The 15,558-nt window shown below is 45.0% G+C and overlaps 1 protein-coding gene across 2 annotated transcripts; it reads left to right on the top strand.

Moving 5' to 3' along the window:
- Positions 1-249: 249 nt before the first annotated feature.
- JMJD4 (jumonji domain containing 4) lies at positions 250-12,564 on the top strand. Of its 2 annotated transcripts, none has more exons than XM_063122595.1 (7): positions 250-321; positions 3,816-4,450; positions 6,358-6,523; positions 9,469-9,594; positions 10,225-10,492; positions 11,144-11,290; positions 11,859-12,564. In XM_063122595.1, exons 2-7 carry the CDS (start codon positions 4,186-4,188, stop codon positions 12,168-12,170), a joined length of 1,284 nt encoding a protein of 427 aa, XP_062978665.1. In that variant the 5' UTR covers positions 250-321; positions 3,816-4,185; the 3' UTR covers positions 12,171-12,564. The 2 variants fall into 2 exon arrangements, with proteins under 2 accessions (XP_062978665.1, XP_062978673.1); XM_063122603.1 differs by lacking the exon at positions 250-321 and adding an exon at positions 1,411-1,448.
- Positions 12,565-15,558: the final 2,994 nt, after the last annotated feature.

The raw sequence follows: 15,558 nt of genomic DNA, 5'->3' as shown, positions 1-15,558 counted from the left end.
CGCAGAGCCGGCACGCCCTCCTATTGGCTCTCTACCCGTACCTCTATTACCATCTCCTCCTTCTTCCCCCTCCCGTCTGCCCCGCGCGCGGGCGCACATCACACTTCAAGTCCCAACCGCGCGAGCGGGAGTGCGCATGCGCGCTTCAACTTCCCCTCCGTCCCTCCCTCCCTCCCTGCCACCCCGGACGCTTTCTTTTTCTTTTTTCTTTTTTCTGATCGCGAGCGCGCGCCTCGGGGAAGCTGACGGCGCATGCGCTGCGGTTTGGGCGCGCCCTCTGAGGGAGCCGCGGCGCTGGATCCTGGAGCCGGTGCTGGATGGGTCAGTAATGGGGGAGTGGGGGAGGGGTGTGAATGCGTTTGCCTCTGTTTGCGCGTGCGCGCGCTGAGGGGAAAAGGGGGTGGGGGGCAGGGAAAAGTGGCGGGAGGGGCTCAGGCGTTGGGGGTGATTTGGGGGCGAGGGCAGGCCTGGCCTTTTCAATGGGGAGCCCCAGAAATATTGGAGGCGGGTGAATTAAGAAATATGAGGGGGGGCTCTGCCTGTTCCCACTTGTGGCCCTCCAGCTGTTCTTGGATTACAGTTCCCATCAACCCCAGTTAGTGGGGGGGATGATGGGAGTTGCAGTCGCAGCAGGTCTGGGGGTGGGGTGGGGTGGGGGGGGCAACCCCCGAGTCGAGGGGCCTGCAGAATCATGAGGTAGGGCCAGTCACGTGGGCGAGGCCTGATACTTCCGGGGGGGGGAGAGGCAGGGGGTCTCTGGGGGGTCCTGAGGGGCCTCCTGTCCTTTGGGGGCAGCTGGAGGAGATCCTGGGGAGGGATTAAGGGGGGGGGGGGTTGAAGCCTCCCTTGGGGTTTAAGGGAGAAGGGTGTGTGGACAAAACTGGGCTTTCTGGATCCCTTTTCGTGGGCTGTGGAGTGTGCAGATGGCTTTTCTTTTTTCTTTTTTGGAGGCTGCAATCCTGTGCTCGCTTTCCTGGGAGTAAGCCCTCTCGAGCTCATAGGGACTGCCGTATTATTTATTTATTTATTTAGAATATTTATATACCGCTCCGCATTGAAAAATATCGGAGCGGTGTACAAGGTAAAATGAAAATAAAAACAGAATAAAAACAGTTAAAACAAAATTTAAAAGAAGCAATAACAGTAATCCAAGGCTGCATGTTAGAGAAAGGCTTATGACGTATGAGTAGACGTGTATGGGATTGCACTGATAACAAACTTGTTCTATTCTGCAGGGCTGTTTATGGAAAGAGAAGAAAAGGCGTGTTTGTACACAGATGCTATTATCTAAAGAAATAAAATGCCTCCTCCTAACGGCTTAATTCCTCTGAGGGATTTGCCTTTAGGAGAGAGTTAGAAATAAGGTGAAAAACTGGGAGGGGGGGGTTGTGATCCTAGTCCTGTCTGATGAAATGTGTTTACTGGGAGGGAAGCCACACCTAGCTCAGGTAAATGCATTGCGGCCGTGAGTGTTGGTATCCTGTATAACACAGTATACTGCCTTTTCTGACAGCCCAGTTCTCTATATTCATTTATTTATTTATTTTATTGCATTTCTATACCGCCCAATAGCCAAAGCTCTCTGGGCGGTTTACAAAATTAAGACAATACAAAGTATAAAACAACAGTATAAAACCATAATATAAAATACAATATAAAAGCTCAACCAGATAAAAACAGCAACAATGCAAAAATACAAATTTAAAACACCAAGTTAATATTAATTTATAGACTGTTAAAATGCTGGGAGAATAAAAAGGTCTTCTTCACCTAGCGTCTGAAAGAATGTAGTGTAGGTGTCACACGAACCTCCTTAGGGAGCTCATTCCACAGCCGGGGTGCACAGCAGAGAAGGCCCTGCTCCTGGTAGCCACCTGCTTCACTTCCTTTGGCAGGGGCTCGCGGAGACTTCTGAGGAAAGATGCACGGGGTCAGGTTAATGGTGTTCAGTGCAACTCGTAGTAGTTGCAATAAACCTGGGCTGCTATCCCTGTAATGCCAGTGGGCTGTGGGTGGGAGGGGAGGGCTTGAGGGAGAGTGTGGGGGGGGACGTGGAGAGAGGTTGCCTTAGGCTGCTCCTTGAATGTGGCTCCACTTAAGATTGAAACTTCCATCTCCCTAATTTAATTATTTAACTGCTTTGCTGTACTCACATGGAAATAGGCCTAGTTAAGGTTGTAGTAGCAGATCAGGATTTGTGCAGTAGGCATAGTGCCAATTTGCAATCTCAGTTATCCTGATCTTTTTCATGTTGCTAGGTTTGGTCCTCGTTTCAAAAGAAGTACTTTGCCTGGTAGCGTATAAAGCTTGGTGTCTCGTGATTGATAGTTTGAGGCCACAATTAGCAAAGTGTGAGACGCTGGCAGTTGTCAGGTAGGAAATTCTAGGCTGGACCTGAAGCCAAACCAGACATGTTCTGGATCTGTGATGAAATCTTTTTGTTTTCTGAAAGGTGTAAGCATGGGTGCATGTGCTCAGATTAGCACTACAATATTTGGGGAGTAAAGTTTAATCCTTCCCTTATTATTATTATTATTTATTTATATAGCACCATCAGTGTACATGGTGCTGTACAGATAACACAGTAAATAGCAAGACCCTGCTGCATAGGCTTACAATCTAATAAGTTGTAGTAAACAATAAAGAGGGAAGGAGAATGCAAACATGTGGTACTGTATATACATATATTTCACCTCCTTGGGGCAAATAGCAGCTTTGGGAGACACTTAAGATCAGGAAAAATATGCAGAGGAAATGCTGAACTCTCCCTCCTCTGGGTACCACAGTTACAGTTTTCAACCTGGGAACCTGCCTTATACCAGGCCAGTCTGTTGATGCCATCTAATCCAGTTTTGTTTGTTCTGATTGGCTGAAGCTCTGGAGCATCTCAGGCAAAGGTATCTGCTTTTGTACTTTCCATTGGAGGTTTAGAGGATTGAACCTGGGCCTTTCTACGTGCATATGGCTCAGGTCCAGGTTATTTGAAAGAACGTATTCTCCTTTATGAGCCTACCCGTGCTTTGAGATCTTCTGGAGAAGCCCTTCTTTCAGTCCCACCATCTTCCCAGGCGCACTTGGTGGGAACATGGGAGAGGGCCTTCTCGGTGGCTGCTCCAGTGCTCTGGAACTCTCTTCCCAGGGAAGCCAGGCTGGCTCCCTCCTTGATGGGCTTTCGGAAGCAGGCTAAAACTTTTTTGTTCCAGCAGGCCTTTGGAGAATAATCTGGCCCTCCATCTGTGTTAATGTCGTATAATTTTGTTGTGTATTTTAAACGTTTATTGTTTTTTGTTTTTCCCCAATGTATGTTTTAAACTTTGTAAGGCCACCTTGAGGCCCAGCATTGGGCAAAAGGCGGGATAATAATAATAATAATAATAATAATAATAATAATAATAATAATAATATATAACTCTAATTTGAGGGTCCTGTGGCTACTTTTAACCAGAGAAGAAGGTGTTGAGAGAGAGAGAGAGAGAGAGATCTCACATCACATCTATTTTTGGGCCTAAGTGTGTCTGCCTGTATTTGCATCTGTCTTGTCCGGGTAAGAAAGTGGGAGACTGACCCAGCCTTTGCTCTCCCTCATTTAATACAGTTTGAGCAGCACTGTGTCATCTACTGGTGTTTATAAAGCTGCTAATTTTGTAAGATTTTTCACTCACATGGAGTTGCCATGGGTGCTATCTGACCTAATACCTCATTGGTATTCATTGGTGATATTACTGTCCTTTGTGAGATGTTTTATAAAGTAGGGTGCTTTTGACAAATTTGGAAGGCATTTTTTTTAAGTGAGTATGTTGCTGTTCCATTTCTAGAAATCAAGAAGAGGCTGTCCTTGAATGCTGCCCTCCATGAAATGCCAAAGAGGAGTGTGGAAGCAAATTAGCACACTTATGTGTACGGACACACTTGTGTTGAAGAGAAACATCTCTGTGGAGATAAATAGGCTTTAGTTACTTCAGTTACAGTAGCCATACATAGTACAAGCCAAATGGGAAGATTTTCTAGCAAGATTTGGAACTGGACTTTTTTATTCTATACCCTTCGTCTTTCCTGATTGTCTCTTCCAGGTTTCTCCAATTTTTTTTAATCTACTGGTCTTATAGGCCAGCTATTTATTTTAGACTATTTTTTATTTGGTCTGTCACCTGCTAGGTTAGGTGTCAGACACTTGCTATCGCCTGAATGGACAGGGACACTTTTGCTTACTCCACTAAGTTTTTTCGCGATTATAGCGGCTCATCTCGGGGCGCAACATGCCAACCCCACGAACATGTTGACTACATCGAAAAGCCAGAAACGTTCACTTATGCAGACTTTTTCAAAGATTACTTGATCCCGAATGACCCCTGTGTTTTCTCCGCAAAGTTCACCGAGGGCTGGGGCAGCAGGAGGAAGTGGGTGACTCCAGATGGAAAGCCCAACTTTGAGTATCTTCTACGATCATTTGGTAAGCCAGCTTTAAACTGAATGTGCTAGCTATTAAGAGCATTACGTGTGTTTAGCATTTAACAATGCTAAGTTTGTTTGTTTTTAACGGACCCCAGAGTTGTTGTTTTTAAATGGGTACTGTTGTTTTTATGTTTTTGATGGTTTTTAAATTCTGTATATTTTTAATGTTTACTGTTTTTAACTTTTGTAAACCGCCCAGGGAGCTTCGGCTATGGGGCAGTATATAAATGTAATAAATAAATAAATAAAATTTACCCAGGGCCCCACCAACTATTATGCCCAGCCAGGTATCTGTGCTTGCCAGGACCCTGACCCCCTCCCCTTCAGCTCAATCTCAGGTATGTTTACTCAGAAATAAGTCCCATTGTGTTCAGTGGGCCTTGACACCAGGTAAGTATATAGGTTTGCTGCCTCAATCTCTCGCACTGTGCTGTGCCTCTGCAGTAGCTCAGGGACAACCCCTGTCAAGCTCCAAACCATTGGAGATGGAGGAAGGGAGCAGGGGGTTATGTTGATGCTGAGGAGCCAAGGTGCTGAGTGCTTAACCACTCACTACTCACTCTGTCCTTCAGCTCCAGGCTAGAGAGGAAGAGGCTAGACCTTGCCCTATCACTGTGCTGCCCTTCAGAGCCTCCTCCCTATCTCCCAGCTAGAGAAGAGGGCAGACACTCCTCTCACCATCCTTGCCAAAGAGCATTGAAACACTTGTCATGGCAAGGGTGGCGAGTGGAAATATGGGCGCCTGATTTTCTACACAATAATATAATTTCTGGCTGGTCACCTAAAGTAGCAATCAGATGCCCTCTTTTTTTTTTTTTTTTGGAAGTCTGCATGAATGCAATCTACGTTGTATCTTCTGTAGCTATCCCAGGATGCATTGTTTCCCAGGTAAAATCACTGATCAGAAAGCGTATACTGTGTTAGCAATTGGACACTGACAGATTCAGCCTTGACGATCTGGAAGTTTCCCCTGTCCGTTTAAGTGTTTTATGCTCATGTTCCTCTTTGGAAGGTTGAAAAAGCATATGTTGAGCATGCTTTAGATCAGGTCTGGGGAACCTCAGCCAGAGGGCCAAATTCAGTTCCGGAGAAGCTCTCAGGAGCGGTTTTCCAGCGGTGGGAGGGGCCAAAGATAAAAGGGGTGGGGCCAAAATACCAAAAAATGTCAACTAAGCTTTAGGAGAGGTATTTCAGCCTTTTAGAATGGAGGGTAGGGGAGAACTGCACACAAGCCACAAAAACACCAAAAGATTGTTGGTCAGGGGAAGAGTGTGTGGCCATGTGGAGAACCCTGTAGGGTTTGATCTAGTCCCCAGACCTGAGAGTCCTCACTCCTGCTTTAGATGTCGGAAGACTTGGATCAGTGAAAGCAGTAAATTATGCTCATCTGCTCCCTTCAGAACTGACATGTTATGTTATATTTGTGCACGTGTATTGAGTACAAAGTGAAGTGTCTCATAAGAAGTGCCTTCATTAGCACCTTTCATAGAATAGCAGAGTTGGAAGGGGCCTACAAGGCCATCAAGTCCTACCCCCAACCCAGTGGAATCAAGAGTTGCACCCCATATCAAGGGTGGGAGGATAAAATGCGTAGTATTTATGTAGCCTTTAAGTGTTTCACAAACATCGTGTAATCTTTACAACAACTCTGTAAGATGGGTCGATATTATCCATATATTCCAGTTGTGAGCGTTCTTCCGGTTAACGTCGCCATGATTCATTATCCCAATGTCAGAGGAATCAGGAAGTTCCCTCCATTTCTCTTATCACTCTGCACAGAGCTTAACAGAGTTTCATAAATGAATGATCAGAGCAGCAGGCTTGAGGCCCTTACACTCTTTTATTGGTAACTCCAACAGGGCATCACTTATTTTCCCAAGTGGGCTCAAAGAGTTTATATTGCAGGGGAGGCTGTAGTACCTGTTGCCAACTGTGATGTCAAGGAATACAATTCTAACCCAAAGGAACACCTTAAACTCAAGGAGTACATAAGTTATTGGAAAGAACACATTAAAAAAAGCTATCGATCACCCCGGGGGTGCCTTTACCTCAAGGATTGGCACCTGCACAGGTAAGCAAAGCGGAACCTCCTTAGCATGCTCTTTTGAAGCCCTGGCATGCTGCTGAATTGCGCCTCGGATGTTCCCTTGCCAGATGATTTGGCTTTTCAAAGCACTCTTAGATAATAGTCGCCTGATTCAAAACTCTGCGCCCTAAGTACCTACACCTGTGACTGCATGGTAGGAGATCCCAGTGATGCAGAGTGCTCATTGGTTTGCATTTCTGACGGAGTACATTCTTGGTGTTGTCTTTTATTGATTGTGCCAAGTGCCCCTTTTTCTTTTTTCCTGTGTGTGTTTGCATGCATTTGAGTTATGCCATAGTTGAGCTGTATTGGACTGGCTTCCTTTTCTGTTTCGCCTTTTTATATAAATCTTTCTTATGTTTGTATAATTGCACTGGAACAGGTAAAAAAAAGGGGGGAGGGGACCTGTCGAGGCCTGGGTAACAGAACCGAAGCGTACTGTAGGCTTTGTCCATGTTTGACAGTTGTAGAAATGGGGATTTATACCTTTCCTTCAAGTTGAAGTGGGGAAATTGGTCAATATTTAAACATTTTAGATTGATTGGTGTTTACACAAATTTTCAGTTTAAGAGCACTTAAGAATCATAGAATCATATAGAATCATAGAATAGCAGAGTTGGAAGGGGCCTACAAGGCCATCGAGTCCAACCCCCTGCTCAATGCAGGAATCCACCCTAAAGCATCCCTGACAGAGGGTTGTCCAGCTGCCTCTTGAAAGCCTCTAGTGTGGGAGAGCCCACAACCTCCCTAGATAATTGGTTCCATTGTCACACTGCTCTAACAGTCAGGAAGTTTTTCCTGATGTCCAGCTGGAACCTGGCTTCCTTTAACTTGAGCCCGTTATTCCGTGTCCTGCGCTCTGGGAGGATCGAGAAGAGATCCTGGCCCTCCTCTGTGTGACAACCTTTCTTGTCTTTGAAGAGTGCTCTCATGTCTCCCCTCCATCTTCTCTTCTCCAGGCTAAACATGCCCAGTTCTTTCAGTCTCTCTTCGTAGGGCTTTGTTTCCAGACCCCTGATCATCCTGGTTGCCCTCCTCTGAACACGCTCCAGCTTAACAACGTTAAACAACTTTAACAATGTTAAAGTTTTAAAATGTTTTAAAATGTTAAAGTTTTAAAATGTTAAACAGCTTTAACAATGTTAAAGAGATTCTTTAACATTGATGTACAGTAAGTACCTACTGTAGGCAGGATCTAAAGGTGACCTACAGAAAGGGTGTCAGGACAACATCTTAAATGACGCTTTCTGTTCTTATTCTTGCTTTCCTGCTGAGGAACTTCCATTTATCCTCAAGAGTTGATGCATATTGACTTGTGCTAACCGTTATAGGCTTCCTAAACTATAACCTGCCCAGAAGTGTGTATAGTAGGCTTGCAACAGTCCTCATTACTTTCTTCTCTTTGGGATCATTGGCATACTACAAATTCTGTGATGACAGTGGTTCTTCAAAATAGGATCAGATAATTCCCACAACTTCCCCTCCTCCCTAACTTCGTGCGAATATGTCTTGAACTCCTTCAGACCATCAGCACCAGGCCTTTGTTGATCTAGCGCAGTGGTTCCCAAAGTGGGCGGTACTGCCCCCTTGGGGGCGGTGGGATTGCATAGGGGGGCGTTAAAAGGCAAGGGGGCAGCAGGGGGACGCTAAGAGGCAAAGGTGTGGCAGGGGAGTGCTCGAGGTGGTCTTTTCCGTACCAGGAGTTTTGGTTACAGAACGAAATTTCTGATCGCTATCCTGCACTATGGAGAGTGGTTCAGAAGCTCCTGGTTGCATTTCCAACATATTATTTGGTGGAATGTAGTTTTAGTGTGGTCTGCCTACTTGTCTCCAAGCAAAGAAATTGACTCCAGATTACTAAACATGGTGATTTAAGACTCATGTTAAGTGTCTTTAAACCAGACATTGGGAAACTGGTATCATTTCATCAAGCCCATCCATCACATTAAGAATTTACAGAATAGTGAGGTATACTCTACTCTAGTTACTAAATGTGGTATCTAATATTCTTGCTAAATGACTATCAGACTTTGAAAAGATGATATCACTGGATCAAGTTCATCAATTATGTTTAATTGAATAAACTAAAAAAATGTAATTGGATTTCGAATAACTATTCAATTAATTGTTACTGTTTTGAATTTTATTGTTATTATCTTCCTTAGTGGGTCGTTGAATACCGCTATTCTGAATAATGATTTTTGTAGAGTAGAGTAGGGAGCGCTGGGCATGAGTTTGTGGAACCAAGGGGGCGGTGACCTGAAAAAGTTTGGGAACCACTGATCTAGCGTCTTGTTGCCTATTCTTCTTCTCCAGTTCTAGCCCTGGAGATTCTCCTCTGCATAAGCCTGAAGGCCAAGCACAGAGAAGCTCCTTTTTAACATTACAACATCCCAGCACAAAGCTCTTACTGCTGGTTGAAAGGGAAGAGTGGAAAGGCAGTTTTGGAACACAGTGGGGTCCCTTCCACATCCAGTATTTCAGGCATCGACTCGGGGTCTAAGGGCCAGTTTGAACTGTTACTGTGGGTGGCTTCTTTCACTCCAAGTTGATCATTTCTCATCTCCATTTACATGTAAGCCAGGAGCTCATAAATCACAACTGTGACATTTTCTGTGATCTCTGAAACTGGGGGGGGGGGAACCCCTTTTTAAGATCAAAGGGACTGTCGTGGCGGAGATGCTTGAGCTCCCAAAGCATCAGTTGGATTTCCATGAGGATAATAGCTAAACTAGCCAAGGTCTGGGACAAAGCAAGTTGTTAAAGGCAGCTGGTGTAGCATGCAGTATGTCAACCGATGAGATGTTTGGGATTACAGCCCTAGTTGTCAGGCTGCGCTCTAGCCTCTTGCATGCTGCTGCGCGCTATTTGAACGACTCTGTAGTGTGCTTTTCTTTCTAAGCTGCATTTTTCAATGTTTTCTCCTTAAGGGCTTTCTCAGATCAAGATGTTTACACCACCCCCATCTATTTCTCATCTGACTGGCTGAATGAATACTGGGATGCCATAGCGGTGGATGACTATCGTTTTGTCTACATGGGACCTAAAGGCTCATGGTACAGCCAATTGGATACTTCCTTATGTCCCTCTTTGGAAAGATTATTTGTGTTAAAGTAACAGGTAGAGCATGCAGTTCAATTCACTGGGACTTACTTCCAAGTAAATGCATAGGAGCAAGCTGAGAGACACGTTTTGGAAGAAAGTGAAGACAGCACACCTTCTCAGATAATTACGTTCTCCAGCCTTAAGCCCTGTGCACCTTTTTCACATCAGTACAAAGCAATGGGATTCTCCCGCTTCAACATTACAGGGCCAGGCAGAGTTCACTTCGCTGTATTTTATCAATTGTATAGTTCCTGCCTATTAAGGAAGATGCTTGCAGCTGTCTGCCTTTGAACCTTCCCAGGCTGTCAAGATAATCAGGGAAGTTCTAGGCTTCCCACAACAGAAGTCAGTTTGAGTTTGTAGTATATTTGCAGAATGGTTTATGTGTGCCTTAAGAGTGTAGCGTGCATCTTTGTAGTTGCAGATGAGTGCCTTTTAAATTGTGTCTTTTGAAATATGTGGGATGCCCTGAGACATTGGAGGGAGTGTGAGCCCACTCCCTTTACAAATAATCTTCAGCTATTTAGCATTCCTGTAGCTCTTCATCTGCCTGTTCCTAACCCTCTGGATTTTTCCTACAGGACTCCATTTCATGCAGACGTCTTCCGCTCCTACAGCTGGTCAGCCAATATCTGTGGGAAAAAGAAATGGCTTGTCTTCCCCCCGGGACAAGAGGAGTACCTACGAGATCGCCATGGTCACTTGCCCTTTGACATCACTGCACCTGACCTGAAGAAGAGCAACCTTTACCCACGCTATGCCCAAAGCAGTCCCCCTGTTGAAATCATACAGGAAGCAGGAGAGATTGTTTTCATCCCGAGTGGGTGGCACCATCAGGTTTACAATCTGGTAAGAAGTTTCAGAGCGCCACTTCCTTTGGTTATTTTCGGACATTACCCAAAATGGGTTTGTGGCGCACGTAAATACATTGGGGGCACCTGTGCTTTGGAGGTCGAGAGCATGCTTTTCATGCGGAAGGTCCCAGATTCAACCCTCAGGGCTCAAAGTAACAGGGCCTCTGCCTGAACCTTGAGAAGCTCCTGCTTTGAGACCAGATTTGGTATAAAGCAGCTTCATATGTTCCAATAAGGAAGGCAAGAGCCTTATGCTAACTGGGTGGTTGGCAAGCTCAGTTCTGACTTTCCGAAACGAACTTAGCCACCCATTTGATCACCAGATTTCCTGACCTGTGTTATATCCTCTTTCCTGAATTTCCCCTGGAGGAGCTGGAATGTTTGCCAACATTCTCTGGCAACAGAGCTGATCAGCTATTAGTTGAGGAGAGTAACATAGGCAGTTGATTGGCTACAGTCAGAGTTTGTCTTTTTTTTTTTTTTTGGTCTTCCAATCATTGCTAAATATTTGGGCTTTGAATGACTGGATAAGCAGAGTTTGTATCCTGGACCTCCACCATGTCCATTGTAGGATCCCATTCGGAGAGCAGCCCCCCCCTGCTTAAGTAAGAGGGAGAATTATTTGGACTGTCCTTGCTTCTTTCAGGAAGATACCATCTCCATCAACCACAACTGGGTGAACGGGTGCAATGTAGCCATCATGTGGAGCTTCCTCCAGGACGAACTAGCTGCTGTCCAGCGGGAGATCAGAGAATGGAGAGACAGCATGGAAGATTGGCACTTGCAATGCCAGGTAGGGTCAGCTGACCGTCTGAGAAAGTTGAAAGTGGACGTAGACACCCATTAGACAGTAGGGTTAAGGCAGACTCTTTGTACAATTGCGAGAACAGCTCAAGTTACTTTAAGCCAGGCTGCAATTTGCATGATCAGCTTGTTTAGGCAAAACTTTCCCAGCACATCAGCTGGTTAACTATAGCAACTATGGTGGGGGAAGAGTTGAAACCAACATGTACACAGGGGAGACTGTTATGAACAGCGTACAGGAACAGCTTTTCTGTATGGTGCCTGGGAAGGGTCAAGAAGGAGCGCGCATGTTCTGTAGACGTCTTTGAGAAGCCTTTCCCCTCTTGGGGCCACACTTGTGCCAAATAAATGGTGACATGGGAAGAATTTATATCCTTAAATTAGACATGGCTGTACTTTGAATATGTGGTCAGCTTTGCATCTCACTGCATATGAAGAAGGGTGTATAGTTAAAACATTCCCTTTCAATTCAACAGTAATATGGAAACTGGCGTTTATCGTTTTAGATCATCAAATGTTATAGCTATTGCTGTTCAACTTGTTTCTCACCTTCGCAGGTATTGATGAAGTCTTACACAGGCATAGACTACAAGGAGTTCTACAACTTCCTCAAAATCATTGCAGAAAACCGGATCTATGTCCTCGAAAACCACCATTCTGAAGAAGATGCCTCGAAGCATTCGTACAGAGCTGCTATCTCCGGCTTGGGAATGCTGCATGCAGTCTTTGATTTGAAAAGGACTGCAAAGGTCTTGAGCTCCCTGAACGCCAATGAAGAATTCAAGAAACTGAACCCCGAGAGCCTTTCCCCTCCTCCCCAGGCGCTCTTACACCGCCTGAAAGCAGCAATTGATACAGCACTCCTCTAGTTTCCCGTTTTATTTTGACCAGTTGCAAAAAATGCTGCTTTTGCAAGCTGGCTGCATGCTGATAAGTTCACTCCAAACCACCCCATTTAGAAGTCTTAAGCACAGTGAATTTCAGTAGTGAATGGGGAACATAACTGTGTAGGAAACAGGCAGATGAAAAAAGGAAAGCATCTCCCTAGTAAGACTCAGGGAGATACTGATCCATTTGCTCACTGAGATCTAGCCACATGATGAATGACTATTTGCATTGGCCATTCTAAGCTAAGTCCTTTGAGCTGCAATCTATACAACTTAACTAGGGGTAAGGCCCTGAACACAGTGGAACATATTTCTGAATAACCGTGCATAGGGTTGTGCCATGCATTTCAGATTAGGACTGGGGGTGGGGTGGGTGGGGCGATAAGCGCATTTCAAGTTCTACTGTACAGATGAGGAAAGAAAAGAGTGGGTTTCATATCCATCATTATGTACCACTCACCTGTTCATAGCTGCCAGCTATGAACACTCCTCCGTGCAATGTGTAAGAGAGAGGTTAGGAGTGTTCACCTCAGCCTTGGCACCCAGACAGCCCAAGCAAGGCAGCTGAAATACAGGTATCCTCCCTAATGGTAAGCTATCACAATTGTGAACTGCAAGCACTCCCTGGGACCACTCTCTTTCTTTTACCTGCCTTCACATTTTCAGTTACCGCCTGAGCAAGGTGGTCGAAGAATAGAATGATTGTGGAAGAGTAGAGTGGTCGAATTATTTTTGCATTCTGAGATGGTGACGTAGTGCCTCAGTATTTGTAGCACAAGTATCCGTGCAGAGTTCAAGGGAAAAGAAATCACCCGTCAAGTCTCGATGCGTGGCAGCGTAGACACACGCTGCAATGTTGACTGTACAGAGCTCTTTTCCAGCAAGGGTCCGAACTTCCTTTTCACCCAGTTCCCTTTCTCCTTCCACATTTTTCTGAATTGTTTTTGTGCCTATGCAGAGTATCCTAATGAAGCATGGTGACTGGAACTGGAGCCCCGTAAGCCAGGGGGGAGCAAAGAAAAGGGTGTGTGTGAGAGAGCTGGCTGGAAATGCTCAGCGTGGTCCAATGGCTATGAGGCAGAAGCTCTTAAATCAGCAGACTGCATTGAACGAGCTCAAGCACCCACCTGTATTCCTCAAGGAATCTCATTTACCTGTGGGGAATATATGTTCCTCTCTGAAAAACTAAAATATGGCACAAAGTTAAGTGGATGCTTGTTTTAGCATTGATCTCTTTAGATGGATAAGGGGCTGGGGGGGGGGGGCAACTTGCATATCTCGGGGGGGGGGGGCTACATCTTATTGTTAGAATCAGGAACACCACTCTTCAAGTGCAGTGGATCTAATACACCAGCACTGATGTTCTGGTTACTGAGCACAATTAGTCATAGCACTGTATGTGAGAAAGGGCTGGAAAACGGTGTGTGCAAGACGTACTTCCCCATGCTGTTAACCTGTAGCAGCACTAAAATTGCAGGGGCTTCTAAACGGGGACTGGGTGAATAGGTTTTGTTCCCTTTGCTATCTAGCCCTATTAGACTTCCACTTGAACCCTTCTTAGGGGGACGTTTAAGCACTGAGCCGAAGTTTACTCAATCCTCGACTGTTCTGCCAAGTTGCCCTGAGACCTTTCTGAAATTGCACATTAAAAATATTTAAGTGTCGGCGCTTTTCTCTCTTTCTTTCAAGTCACCAGTTTGGAAGTTGTTGCTGGAAAAGCTTCAGTGCAAAGTGAAGGTTGCCTGTCAGTGTGTCTGACTGAATCCCTCACCAACAGGAACTGGGTCTACCAAGTTGGGAAGGAGCCAGGGAATGCTGCCCCCCCACACTTCAGATCGTTACTAGTTATTTATTTATTTATTTATTTAGAATATTTATATACCGCTCGCCATTGAAAAATTTCGGAGCGGTGTACAAGGTAAAATGAAAATAAAAACAATAAAACAGTTAAAACAAAATTTAAAAAGAAGCAAAAACAGAAATCCAAGGCTGCATGTTAACGAAAGGCTTCTTGGAATAAAGATGTTTTCAGGAGGCGTCGGAAGGAGTACAAGGTTGGCGCCTGCCTGACCTCCAGAGGCAGGGAATTTCATAGGAGGGGCCACCACGCTGAAGGCTCTTCCCCTGGTGGATTCCAATCGGAGGATGGATCTGTGTGGAACCACCAGGAGCAGGCCCTCGGATGACCTCAGTGACCGGGCAGGTTGGTAAGGGAGAAGGCGCTCTCTCAGGTATCCTGGTCCCATGTTGTTTAGGGCTTTGTACACAAGTACCAGAACCTTCAACCTGGCCCGGTAGCGAATAGGCAGCCAGTGCAGTTCCCTCAGCAGAGGAGTTCCATGCTGGAAAGGGGCAGCTCCAGACAACAGCCGAGCTGCAGCATTCTGCACTAGCTCCAGCTTCCGGAGCAGCTTCAAGGGCAGCCCCACATAGAGCGCGTTGCAGTAATCCAATCTTCAGGTTAAGGTGGTCTGACAGGACCATCATATCCTGGTGTTGCACCGTGTCCTGCTTTGTTGGTCCCTGGTTGACAGCTGGTCGGCCACTGTGTGAACAGAGTGCTGGACTAGATGGACCCTCAGCACTTAACGTTCTTAATAACTACTACGCCCCGGGAATACACAGTATGGTCTTAAATCCCTTTCTACTGTACTTAGATGTTATGTGACATAATTATTTCAAGTGCCCCAAACTTGAGGGGGAAAGTGAATAGTGAAAGGGAGGTGGTGAAACAACATATACAGTGCAAATAAATAAATAAATCTCTCTAAACTGAGGTCCATGTAGAATCTGTACTTGAAAGAATCTTGGCTAATGCCGGGAAAGTCCATTTCCTGTCTATCACTTTCACACCTTTTACCACCTAATTCCATCCCTGCATTAATCTGTAAATATTGGCTGAAATTCAGCTTTAGTCATGTATAGGAGATCCATTGATTCAATAGACCTGTTAATAGAGATGAAAATCCCATAGATTTCAATGGACCTGGCCATGATTTCAGTCTGGCTCCAACCTTTTTATTTTTTTAAGTCTCAAAATGCATACTTAAATGTTCGTTCTTCCAGGTTCTATGTTTTGATACCGCCAAGAACTAGATTGCAGCATTTGGAGAAGTGCAAAATATCTGTTGGCCTGAACTCCTACAGCTGCTTGGAATAGATGCAATACTACACTTGATAGAAGAAGGTCTGACTCAGTTAAGGCAAATTAATTTATTCATCTTGTAAAAAATTATCCATCTCCAGAACACCACAGGAAGATTTACTTTAATACAAAGTCATTTATAATACTCTCAAATTAGCATATTAAATATTTTATCCAGTGTATTTTATATGATAAATGAGGCAGTGAAAAAGAATTATGCTGTTT

The sequence above is a fragment of the Elgaria multicarinata genome, chromosome 1 (genome assembly GCF_023053635.1).
Source record: "Elgaria multicarinata webbii isolate HBS135686 ecotype San Diego chromosome 1, rElgMul1.1.pri, whole genome shotgun sequence".
NCBI classification, from domain to species: domain Eukaryota; kingdom Metazoa; phylum Chordata; class Lepidosauria; order Squamata; family Anguidae; genus Elgaria; species Elgaria multicarinata.
Note: the sequence above shows the minus strand (reverse complement) of the source record. Positions and strands in the feature narration are given on the sequence as shown.

Coding starts and splice junctions, on each gene's coding strand:
- JMJD4 (XM_063122595.1), top strand. CDS start 4,186: ATGGACAGGGACACTTTTGCTTACTCCACTAAGTTTTTTCGCGATTAT. Junction 4,451..6,357: donor GTATCTTCTACGATCATTTG/GTAAGCCAGCTT, acceptor TTTATATTGCAG/GGGAGGCTGTAGTACCTGTT. Junction 10,493..11,143: donor ACCATCAGGTTTACAATCTG/GTAAGAAGTTTC, acceptor TGCTTCTTTCAG/GAAGATACCATCTCCATCAA.